The sequence below is a fragment of the Pteropus medius genome, unplaced genomic scaffold, assembly GCF_902729225.1.
Source record: "Pteropus medius unplaced genomic scaffold, Ma_sr-lr_union100, whole genome shotgun sequence".
In the NCBI taxonomy this organism is placed as follows: Eukaryota; Metazoa; Chordata; class Mammalia; order Chiroptera; family Pteropodidae; genus Pteropus; species Pteropus medius.
This window is the reverse complement of record NW_024342471.1, coordinates 5,829,007-5,840,747: the sequence shown is the minus strand read 5'-3', so window position 1 is coordinate 5,840,747 and position 11,741 is coordinate 5,829,007. Positions and strand designations below refer to the sequence as shown.

The 11,741-nt window shown below is 34.8% G+C and overlaps 1 protein-coding gene, 1 non-coding gene and 1 pseudogene across 2 annotated transcripts; 1 reads left to right on the top strand and 2 right to left on the bottom strand.

Moving 5' to 3' along the window:
- The first annotated feature begins 1,628 nt into the window (after positions 1 to 1,628).
- Positions 1,629 to 1,747, top strand: LOC120604063 (uncharacterized; annotated as a pseudogene).
- A 321-nt stretch (positions 1,748 to 2,068) lies between these two features.
- On the bottom strand, positions 2,069 to 9,653 carry DEFB125 (defensin beta 125). The gene is made up of 2 exons (XM_039863996.1): positions 9,596 to 9,653; positions 2,069 to 2,894 (listed from the first exon to the last, which is right to left on the bottom strand). Exons 1-2 carry the CDS (start codon positions 9,651 to 9,653, stop codon positions 2,545 to 2,547), a joined length of 408 nt encoding a protein of 135 aa, XP_039719930.1. The 3' UTR covers positions 2,069 to 2,544.
- A 1,381-nt stretch (positions 9,654 to 11,034) lies between these two features.
- Positions 11,035 to 11,153, bottom strand: LOC120603996 (5S ribosomal RNA). The gene has a single exon (XR_005653247.1). It is a non-coding gene; the product is annotated as a 5S ribosomal RNA (ribosomal RNA).
- Between the last annotated feature and the right edge of the window lie 588 nt (positions 11,154 to 11,741).

Below are 11,741 nucleotides of genomic sequence, written 5' to 3'. Positions count from 1 at the left end.
GTTGCCAGATGGGAGGGGTGTTGGGGAGCTGGGTGGAAAAGTTGAAAAGATTAAGAAGTACAGACTGGTAGTTACAAAATAATCATGAGGACATAAAGTAAAACATAGAGAATATAGTCAATAATATAGTAATATCAATTTATAGTGTCGGGTAGGTACTGGACTGAAGGAAATCACTTCATAAATTATGTGGATGTCTGACCACTATGTTATGTTGTATACCTGAAACTAATATAAAATATTGAATGTCAACGATAATTTAAAAATCAAAAATGGGGGAAAAGGTGAAGGAGAATAAGAGGTTCAAACATCCAGGCATAAAACAAATAAGTCATGGGGATGTGGTGTACAGCATAGGAAATATAGTCAATAACATTGTGATAGCATTGTACAGTGTCAAATGACTTACAATAGTGATCACTTCTTTAGGTATATAAATGTTGAAAGACTATGGTTTGCACCTGAAATTAATATAATATTGTATGTTAGCTGTATTTTAATAAAAATCTTTTTTAAAATGTCCCAAGCATCACGAGAAAAATTAGAAGTCGAGGGTCTAAAAATTGATACCCTTAAATTGTCAATGTATATGTCTTGGGAAAACTTTGTAACCAGTATCTCAGTTTGAATACTAATAATATATATTTTGAGAACTTATATTTATTGAGATGACTGCATGAACAACATGTTCTCAAATTTTTATTTGAACATTTACCATGTGGTGGCACTGGTCTAGCAGCTCAAGACACAGCTATGAGCAGGATCAAGGTGTCAGGACTATGTGTACATTATGGTGGTTGTGACTGCCCATAAATAAGTAAAGAATAATTCCAAAGGAGAGTAAAGAAATATGCGAAATAATTTCAAAGAACTTAAGTGATAGGAAGAAAATAATACAAATTTGAGCAAAGAATGGTTGCAGGACCAAGAGTCTTTCTAAAAAGATGGTATTTGAGGCAAAGATATGGAAAAAGAGTACTCTAGGCTGAGGCAGACTGATGGCCAAGGAAGGTCTTTATGGTGAAGAAATGCCTCTGTGAAGAGTTGATATGTTACCTGTGTGATGAGCTGTCAGCCACACCAAGAAATGGAGAAGAGCAATTTAGGTTGAGATACACTTGGAAGAAGATGATCAGTTTGTCCCAGTTTGCTAAAGACTTTCTTGATTTTGGTACTGTAATTCCCATGATCTAGAAAGATCCTCAGTCCCAGCAAACTTGGATGATTTGTCCAATGGTCTAAAATCTATTGGAATTTGAGGTCTACTGAAGGGTCAGTAGTCTGATAGCCAATGTCCAAACTACAGCCATGGTCACTGGCAGCTTGATCTAAACAAAAATATAAAAATTAAGGTAATAAACCTTCTTAATTCTGGGACATTTAGACATCTGATACTGTGGTTCTCAGTAGCATCCCAGCCTTAGCCCAACATGGTAATAATTAATTAACCTTATAGTTAATAACTGCTTCTCTGTGATATCAGAGAGCAAACTTGCTGAGCCGTCAGTTACCATATAAATAGCACTCACATGCATATAGCCACACAAAACACAGAACCTTACACATAACTAGCATTCATGGACAAAATGAAGATCTGGAGAGCCATGCTATGAAATCATCATAGTTGGATCTATGGCCATGCCACCCTGAACAAGCCCAATCCCGTCTGATCTCAGAAGCTAAGCAGGGTCGGGCCTGGTTAGTACTTGGATGGGAGACCATCTAGGAAGACCAGGTGCTGTAAGCATAAAAAATAAAAAATTAGGGATTGTAAGCTGACAAGTTCCTTGCAATCTGTGAGGTCAACCAAGGGTTGCTTCATCTAAAAAAAGAAAAAGAAAAAGAAATCATCATAGTTGGAAGTTGGACTTTTGAATGGAAAGAGCATTGGAAAGATAAGTAGAATTTGTGATGCAGCTTTTAATTTTGTATAATGTGCTCTCAAGATAAGTCCTACTTTCATCTCTATCTAGTTAAATCAGTGTTTGTGCTGAATGAGGTAGTTTCTAACTTTAACTGTGTTAGTTCCTAGATGAAGCCTTAAACAAAATCTGACCTCATGATACAGATAGGCATTTAAAGTCAGAGCTTACAATAAATGGTGGGGGTGGGGAAAGGAGGACTTATCTCAAACTTTTTATGTGCCTTCATAGATTCTTCCATACATGATTCTGGCAGTTCCATACCGAGGCTTTCTTCTTCTTCTTCTTCTTTTTTTCCCCCCATGGAAAAATATACAAACACACAAATGTTCACTTTTGACCAAATGTTAGACCATACATTTTAATACGTGTGAGAGAAGACAGCTCAAGAATTTAAGCCCAATAAAGAGAATCTTTATATCTTCTAAACACTTATCTTTGCATATCTCTAATTGTAAGATAACTCTCTTGACTCTTGTCTTGGCAGTAGTATTACGTCCATCTTCATGTTATCCAATCCCCAAAAGAATTGACCCAGTGAAATAAAATCAGTAGAATTGGCTCCCGGGATATTATTCTCAATTGTTATCTTGAGGGTCCCGCATCCAGGAGGAAACATTAATTAGCTGTCATCATTGCTCTTAGAAGGATAGTACACAGCCAATGTAGAAATTTTCATCATGGGAGTCGTGGTCTCAGCAAATGTTTCTTCTTCATCTTCGTCAATTGTTATTTGATCATTTAACCTAGACACGGGGGAACTAGGAAACACATCCTGAGTATTAAAATCGACAGTAAAATCTTCCGCAGGGAACGGGAGAAGTATTGGCCTTCGAGTGTGTTCATCGAATTTTATAGGAGTACAACAATTAAGCTTGTTCATACAGAGAATTTTGTACCTTTCGGTATGTAAACATTGTTTTCTGCAGTATCCCACATTATTCTTCCAGCATCTTGTATTTCCCCAGCCAGCTGCAAAGAATATAAGTAGGTCGTGTTAAATTCTAGCAAACATGATAAAGTGTATATTTAAAATTGTGATATACGCCACCAAAGAAATTGATGGGGGGGAGGGGAAAAAGAGAGAGGAAAGAGGAGGAGGAAGAAGAGACAAAGCGGGTAGACATACTAAGAGCTGATTCTTAAGTCAAGGCAAGAAGGATAAAAGGAGCCCTCAAGGTACACAGGAGGCAAAGATTATTTCAGGAAAGGATGAGCAAATGTTCAGTCCAAGTGTTGAGAAACTGCATAGTGTCTTTAAGGTATCTAGAGAAGGCTGATGAGTCTAAAGCGTAGTGTACAAAGAGCAAAGGAACATGATATGAAATGAGCTTGAAGTAACAATGCCATCTCTCAGTCACTTTAGGCCATTATTAAACATTTTTATTTCTTTCAAAATATAACATGAGCTAATTTACTTTATTTTCTAGATGGTTAGTTATGATGTATGTGAAAATTAGACTAGGAAAAAAGAAAGAATAGAATCAGGGACACATATTAGAGGATTTGGCCAGGTAAGACATAATCGTGGCTGCACTGGGGCTGTGAGAGTTGTGGAAAGAAGAGGACAGATTTAAGTCTTCAATTGTTTGGATATAAAGTCAGAGGAAGATGGAGAAATCAAAGTGCACCACTGTATTTCTGAACTGAGTTAGAGTAGATTAGTGATACTTGCCACGGACAGAGTAGTAAACTGAGGAAAAAACAAGATTTGAAGGGAAGAGAAGAAGGTAGGGTCAAGCATATGCTTTGGGGCATATAACATATAACAGAATGCCACGAGGCAGTGGGATATACCTGTAGGATCTCAGTAGACAAGTTTAGACTCTAGGTGTAAATTTTGGAATCATTGCTTATGTACAGCATTTAAAACTGTAATGATAGATAAAATATAGTGAGTTGGAATAACATGAGAAAAAAAAGAGGCCACAATTAAATTCTGGTGTGTGTCAGGAAGAAAAGACTCAAAAGGAACAACCAGATAAATTAGAGCAAAATAGGAGAATGAAATTAGAGGAGATTAAATTAGTTTCCCAAAAAGCAGACCTTGAGGGAAAATTGAGTATAATAATTGAATTGAGAAATGTTCTCCACCACTCAAAATCAGTTTGGAATGGGAAACTTGGGGAAGTAAGAAAGCCAAAAAGAGGTGAGTTATACAGTTGGTTACCACTGGGATTGACTAAATACAACCCCAAAGGGAGCTCTGGCAGTCAACATATGAAACAAATCTCAGAGTGATCTTTCTTGAGGGTTGAAGGAGCTGGAGTATTTATCCACCATCCTACAAGCCAGTAGTTGATAGGTTATCCCAGAGTGAGCTGATAATTCTGTCATTCCTGGATTGCCCTGTATATGGGGGTATTTCACAAATAATCAACCAAACTGTGGGGATACTGCCAGTTACAGCTCAAAATGGCATGCATGAAAATGGCCAATATCAAAAGAATGCAAGGAAAGTGGTCTCAGACATGTCTAGATTATGCAAATGAGGAAAATGTCTTAAAAGAATGGGTCAACATTTATAGGACAAAACTGCTGTGAGGTTGAGTGAGATAAGGGCAGAAGTGTCCATTGCATTTAACTCAATGAGTGTTACTGGTAACCTTGCAAGAGTAGTTCTATGAGGAAAAGAAACAAAAGTGAAGTTGGTTGAAATGTCAATGAGGAAAAAATAGTGCCTGTAGACAAAACTCTTAAGAAGGTTAGCTCTGAGGAAGAGCAGAGAAATAGAGAAGTTCTTGAAGGAAAATATGGGATCAAGGGAGAGTTTTTCACGTTTGTTTTAAGAATGGGAAATAGCAGAGCATGTTCGCAAACAAATAAGAGGAAACAAATAGAAAGGAAGAAATTGATGTACAACAGGGAAATGAAACAACAGAAGGGCATAATCCTGGATAAGGTGACAAGGATCAAAATCACTATACAGCAGATTGACTAAGATGGAGAAGACACCTCCTCATCTTTGTCAAGAAAGAAAGAGAAGATGGGTGCAAGGGACTACTAGTGTGAATGTTGGCAGTAGTAAAAAGAAAAAGTTCTATTTGAATATTTTAAATCATGAAGTGAAGGGTAAAGTCATAAGCTGGGAGGAAGAGTTACACAGAAGAATGGAGCAGGAGAATGAAAGTGAAAGGAAGGTCAATAAAAAATAGCTGTCTAGGAAAGAGAGGAGATGAGCTCACAAGAGAAATATATTAAGATTTCTCGATAGCACAATAATTCATTTCAGGGGGTGCATATTTGAATCTAAAGTGAAACTCATCTGGTCTATTATATGATCATTTATCAAGCAAACCACATGACCATCTTTCTCAGTGAATTACCTGAGAAGTACCAAGGTGAGTGTGTTCTAAACAAAGAAAGTAGCTAGAACAAAGTTTCTATGTTGAAGGAAGCCTGGTATATATGAGGAAGAGCAAGTAATTCTGAAAAAATCTTGTTTTGGATTTAATTTGATAATGTATGAAAAGTACCTTTCATGGGTTGACATATATAGAGCTTACGATAACTTGGCTCCTATAGCCTCCTCGGGACGTGTTGATTTTATTCCACTTCTCCAATGATTCATTCTCTTATTTTACTAGCCCCGAGTTAGTTGGCTCATAATAGAATTTTCTGTAAGTTTCAAATGTAGACATCCTACTTCTTTCATCCAAAACAAAATCTAGCATTGCTTCTTCATTCTTCACTTCTACAGATTATTTCTTAATTTTTCTTTTCCTCCAGGGTACCCATACTTGAAACCTGGGGCCTCTCAGCTCTTTTCATCCCTTCCTAAACTCTTTAAATCATATTCCTCTGTCCATTTTTCTTCGAAATTGTTTCTCACTTGCATTACTCTCTATTTCTTTTTAACTATTACCTCCAAAGTAAAATTTAGGGAACAGTCCCTTGTTCAACCCAGTAATGAGCCCCTAACTATGGTAGACTCTATTCTAGGACCTTGAGGTATATTTGTGAACTAAACAGACAAAATCTCATGGAGATTACTTTCTTGCAGGGCAAGACAGACAATAAAAAAGAAGTAAATTATCTTGTATGCGAGAAGGTGATAAGTGGTTTGTAGAAACAAGAGGATAGATTTAAGCAGAATCTATTTGGAATGTCACGGGCACAGACTGCCATTTCTTAAACAGCAGTTAGCTTAGGTCTTGAAAAAAGGTGGCAATTAAACAATGACTTGAAGGAGGAAGAGGAATTAGCCACATCGATATCTGAGGCAAATGCATTTCAAGCAAAGGAAACAAACAAAATGCCCTGGGTTGAGCAAGGCTGGTGTGTTTGAGGAAGAGCATTGAGCTTAGTATGATAATAGGAGATAAGGTGAGAGAGATCATTAGGGCTAGATCATGGAGGGCCAGGTGGCCACTGTAAGGACCCAGGTTATAGTTCTGAGTGAAGAGGGGGCCATTGCAGAGTTGTGAGCAGAAGAGGTACACGGACTACAGGAGGAAAGAGTAGAAGGACAGAGACCTGTGAGGAAGCTACAGCAGTAACGGGTAAGAGGTCATAGTGACTTGAATTAGTGGTAGCAATGGATATGGTGAAATTGGTTAGTTCTGGATATAATTTGCAGGGAGATGCAACAGACTTCCTGATAGCTATGGATATCACAGCTAAAAATATCAAAGATAATTCCAAGAATATAGCTTAAGCAATACAATGATGGCAATTGGGAGTAATCTATAACAATGTATTTTTTTAGAATAGTCTGGAATCATTATGTGTTTAGGACTTGTGACTTCCATCATCAATATCTCAAAATCAAAAAACTAAAAAATATAAATAACAACTGTATTATTTCAGGCACATAAGCCATCTAGCCAAAGCGTTATCCCACATGAATCCTCTCTAAAACATACAAGATATAGAATTAGACAGTATCAACTTCAAGATAGCTATTGACAGCAGTCCATTGATGGACAGCTTGGCTTGGTAAAAAGCTTATTTACAGAGACATCAAATGCTATCTCACTCAAAAACACACAAAAATAAACTTAAATACATCAAATAGTTAAATTTCAAAACAGAATCTATAAGGGAAAATCTATATATCAATAGGTATAAAAACTACACCCCCCAAATAAAAGGGAAGAATAGTCAGAATCAGACAACTTGTAGAAAAATTAAAATACACGATAAATATATATTTAAAGTTTGACTTCTCCATAGTCAAAGGAATAGAAAATTTTATACATTTAGATATTTTTCTTCATTTAAAAAATTTGCAATATTCAGAAATCGAAAATACACTAAGCAGACAGGAATAAGGTGCATATCTAAGAATTTTATGTTAAATGTTCATGTCTAAGAACGGTTATAAAGCATAAATACACTTGTTAGCAAAGCATTAAGGACCTAAATATACAATTATAAAATAATACAAATAATTTATAGACATTCATTCCACAAAATTTTATGCTATTGAAAATTCGGTTTTTGAAAAATATTTAATATGTGGGAAAATACTAAAGATATGATAGAAAATTTTAAAGTAGGCTACACATTTTTATTCACTGGGTACTCAAGACATATGAGGAAGAGCAACAGAGCAAAATCTTATTTTTACTTCTTTACTACTTCCAAACTTTCTAAAATTTTAGCAAATAGTTCATAATCAGAATTGAGGGCAGGTATTAACACTTTACCTCACTTACTAAATCAACATATCTCCATGTGAATCAAGATATAGGATCATAGGCATATTTATGTTTATTTCATGGAAGTGAATACCTTTCTAAGGAAAATATAACTGTCTAAATTTTTAATTAGTTTTCTTAGCATATAAAGAACTTTTAAAAATCAATAAGAAAGCATTCAGAAATCCAATGGAATAGATGTTCAAACTCATTTATAATTGAAATGTGACAAATTTAAACAAAAATGAGATATTTTCACACATCAAATGAAATAGTTGAAAAAATGTGATAAAAATGTAATGATAAGTACATGGGAAGCTGACACTCACATGCTCATGATAAGAGTGAAAATTACTATAGCCCATTTGGTGAGTTGTTTGACAATCTTGTGTGTGTGTGTGTGTGTGTGTGTGTGTGTGTTTGTGTGTATAATTATGAAAGGAAAGACATTTATTTACAAATATTTCCTACTGAATTGTTTCTGATAATTAGACTGCTGTTCCAGCAGTAGCGGATGAATTAAATTAAGTAAAAAAAAAAATTCCCGAAGTATCCTACAATAGATTATTGGATAAAGAAGCTGTGGTACATATATACAATGGAATATTACTCAGCCATAAGAAGAGTTGAAATACTGCCATTTGTGACAACATGGATGGACCTTGAGATAATCATGCTAAGTGAAATAAGCCAGACAGAAAAAGTTGAAAATCACATGATATCACTTATATGTGGAATATAAACCTAAAAGCAGCAAATGAACAGGACAAACAAACAAAGACTCATGGTCATGGACAACAGACTAGTGGTTACCAGATGGTAGGGGGAAGAGGGGGTGGGCCGTTGGGGCCAATGTGACAGAAAGAAATCTAACTATAGGAGGTGAACACACAGTGTAAATATATACATGCTTTACTGTTAAAGTGTACAGCTGAAATTTACTGGATTTTGTTAACCAATGTCACCATAAAAAAAAGTTCACCCACATACCACCCTTAAATTCTATGAATGCATTAATAATAATGAAGTTGGCTTATATATTGATAAGTCTTTAGGACATAGCACTAGTATATTGCAAAAGAATCCACATGGTTCATTTACACAGGATTTAGAAAAAATCTAGGCCATATCATACATATATATTATATAATATATATTATGATATATATATATGTATATCAGCTTGGTAAAAAGCTTTTTTACAAAACCATCAGATGCTGTCTCACTTGAAAATGTATATATATATATATTTGTATCTGCTAAGATATACAAGTAATTGGTAAGAATGACTGATTCAGAGATTCTGAAAGAGAAGATTGAAAAACTATTATTCTAGGATAGGAGAGTACTTTTCCCTAAACTCATATAAACCTTACAATACTTGATACTTTTTAACAATTCCAAGTATATTTCTCAATAAAAATGTATAATTTTTAAAAGTATTATTATTAAAAAGAGAGAATAAGCTCATTCATTTGGATTAATATCAGAAGCTCCCCATTGGTTACTCATCTTTTTACTCTACCTTAACTTATCCCTCCTTCTAACTTAAACTTATGTTTCTGTTTCTCATGACAGCTCTGCAGAATCTACAAACAGTATGATAAACTTGTTCACCATATCTCAGAACATAAAAATGAGGGCCTCCCTTGAAGGTACTGTCACAACGAAAGAGAATTCAAGATGGTGCTAAGAGCTGAACTAATAGGACACAACAATGAAATAGGTACAACAATTAAATAACTAAAATAGAAGTGAAGTGAGTCTTAGTTAACACTGGTTAGTTATATAAAGAGACAGAGAGATTAAAGAAACTCTTGCCTTTGGAGAAATGTCTCAGAAGACACCCAGCTTGCTGGGTGCCTCTAACATATTCTTAGAGTAAGGACATGGAGCTGCCATAAAACAGCATTTTTACTGCTCTTTATTGGCCCAAGTCTTTTCTTGTGGACCCTCTGTTCCCTTTATGATACATGGGAGCTCAATAACTCATCCTAGTGCCAGCATCCCAATATTCCAGGATTCCCTTACCTTTGGTCACTAGAGTTAGTAACCCACATATAATGAAGGTCGGCATCAGGAGATTCATGGCTTCAGAGATAGAGAAAGCTCTGTATCCTGAGGAATCCAGGACACTTTGCACAGCTAGGTCTCTAAGTGGTCACCTTTACTGGCCTATCAAGAGTGATAAATCAGAGAGGGGAGAATGCTATGCCATTCAGAACATCAGACTATTACTTGCACCATTGAGTGTGCATGACAAAATAATGCTCTGTTCTAGAAACTACAAGAGGAAACTGAGGCCTTATAAAATTAGTTATAATTCTGAGGAAGTGTAGGGTCTGATGGAAAGAAACAATTCCCAAAGGATGACCTCCTTAACCCTATATGGGGCCTCTCTGATTGCAGCACCATATCTATACAAGGATAGCAGAATGCTATGTAAAGATCCCATTTGTTTCAGACCGATAGCTCATGACATTTAGTAGAGTATCCTCCTTTCCATTTGAGTAATTGACCAAATCCACTTTGTATTAATTTTTATATAAGGTATAAAGTTTAGTTTTAGGTGGATTTTTTTAAACTGTGGATATCTAATTTCTGCAGTAGCAATTTGCTGAAAGTACTATTCTTCCATGGAATTGCTTTGGCACGTTTGTCAAAAATTTCTTGGCTAACTTGCTTCTCTATTCTGTTCCATTGGTCATGTGCCTACTCTGCTGTCAATACAACACAAGATAATACAATACAAGACACTCTTGATTACTGTAGTTGTATAATATGCCTTGAGATAATGTAGTGATTCCTCCTGCTGTATTCTTTAAAAAAAAATTGCTGTAGCTATATCAGTTCCTTTGCCTTTCAATAAAAATTTTAGGATAGTCTTGTGTATTTCTATATAAGATTTCACTGGGATTATAATAGCAATTGAGTTAAATCTACATGTTAGTTTGGGGAGAAATGACTTTTTACTATATTGAATCTTTCAATCCATGAACATGTGTGTCTATCACTTCATTTATATCTTTTTAAAATTTCTTTCATTAGCATTTTGTAGTTTTTAGAAAATAAAACCTAAAGTGTTTTTCCAAATTTAAACATAAGTATTTTAACTTATGAGTGATTTTTATTTTATACTTTTAATTTCAATATCCCTATACTCTTACTAGTATGCAGCAATGTAATTCGTTTTGATCTATGGCTTGGACTTTGCTTAACTTACTTTTTAGTTCTAGAAGGTTTTTTGTAAATTCTTTGGTCTTTTTTATGTGGACTATCATGTCAGCTTCAAATGGGTACAATTTTTTTCCTTCTTTTCCAGCCCATATGCCTTTTATTTCCTTTTCTTATGTATGGGTAATATTTTCTGAATATGTTAAATAAGAGTGGTAAGAGTGAATTCCTTGCATTTTTTAAAATTTTTTTTAAAAATTTTATTCTTTTTTATTTTATTATTATTATTTTTTTTATGCCTACAGCACCTGGTCTTCCTAAGTGGACTCCCATCCAAGTACTAACCAGGCCCGACCCTGCTTAGCTTCTGAGATCAGATGGGATCGGGCGTGTTCAGGGTGGCATGGCCATAGTCTTTGCATATTTTGATCTTAGATATATTCATTCTCTTACCATTTAGTATGAATTTAGGTGTAGATACGTAGTAGATGGTTTTTTATCAAGTTAAGAAAGTTTCAAAAAAGAAAAAAAGTTGAGAAAGTTTCTCTCAATTCTCAGTTTTCTGAGTTTTTATTATGAATGCATATGGAACTTATTCAAATGTTATTTATGAGTATTTATAATATGCTCATGTGATTTTTCCCTTAGCCTGTTAATTTGGTGGTAATATTGCTTATTTTCAAATGTTTAACTGCCTTTCAACCTGCAGCAAATCCCATGTGGTCATTTTGATTCTTTTCATTTATCGACTGTTTCCATCTGCTAAGAATTTTAATAAAAATTTTAGTTGAAATAATGTTAGATTCATATGTAGTTGTAAGAAATAACTTAGAGCAATCCTGTGTAGTCTTTGTCTTATGTTTCTCAATGGTAAATAAAATCTTGCAAATCTATATTACACTATTAACAACCAGGATATTAATACTGATACATCCTACCAATCTTATTCTAATTCCCCAGTTTTTCTGGTTATTATTTGTGTATGGATGTGTGTATTGCGATA

Bases quoted from the DNA above. Each gene is read 5' to 3' on its own strand.
- DEFB125 (XM_039863996.1), bottom strand. From the start codon at position 9,653: ATGAATCTCCTGATGCCGACCTTCATTATATGTGGGTTACTAACTCTA. The intron at 2,895-9,595 runs GTAAGGGAATCC...TATTCTTTGCAG, and splicing joins ACTAACTCTAGTGACCAAAG to CTGGCTGGGGAAATACAAGA.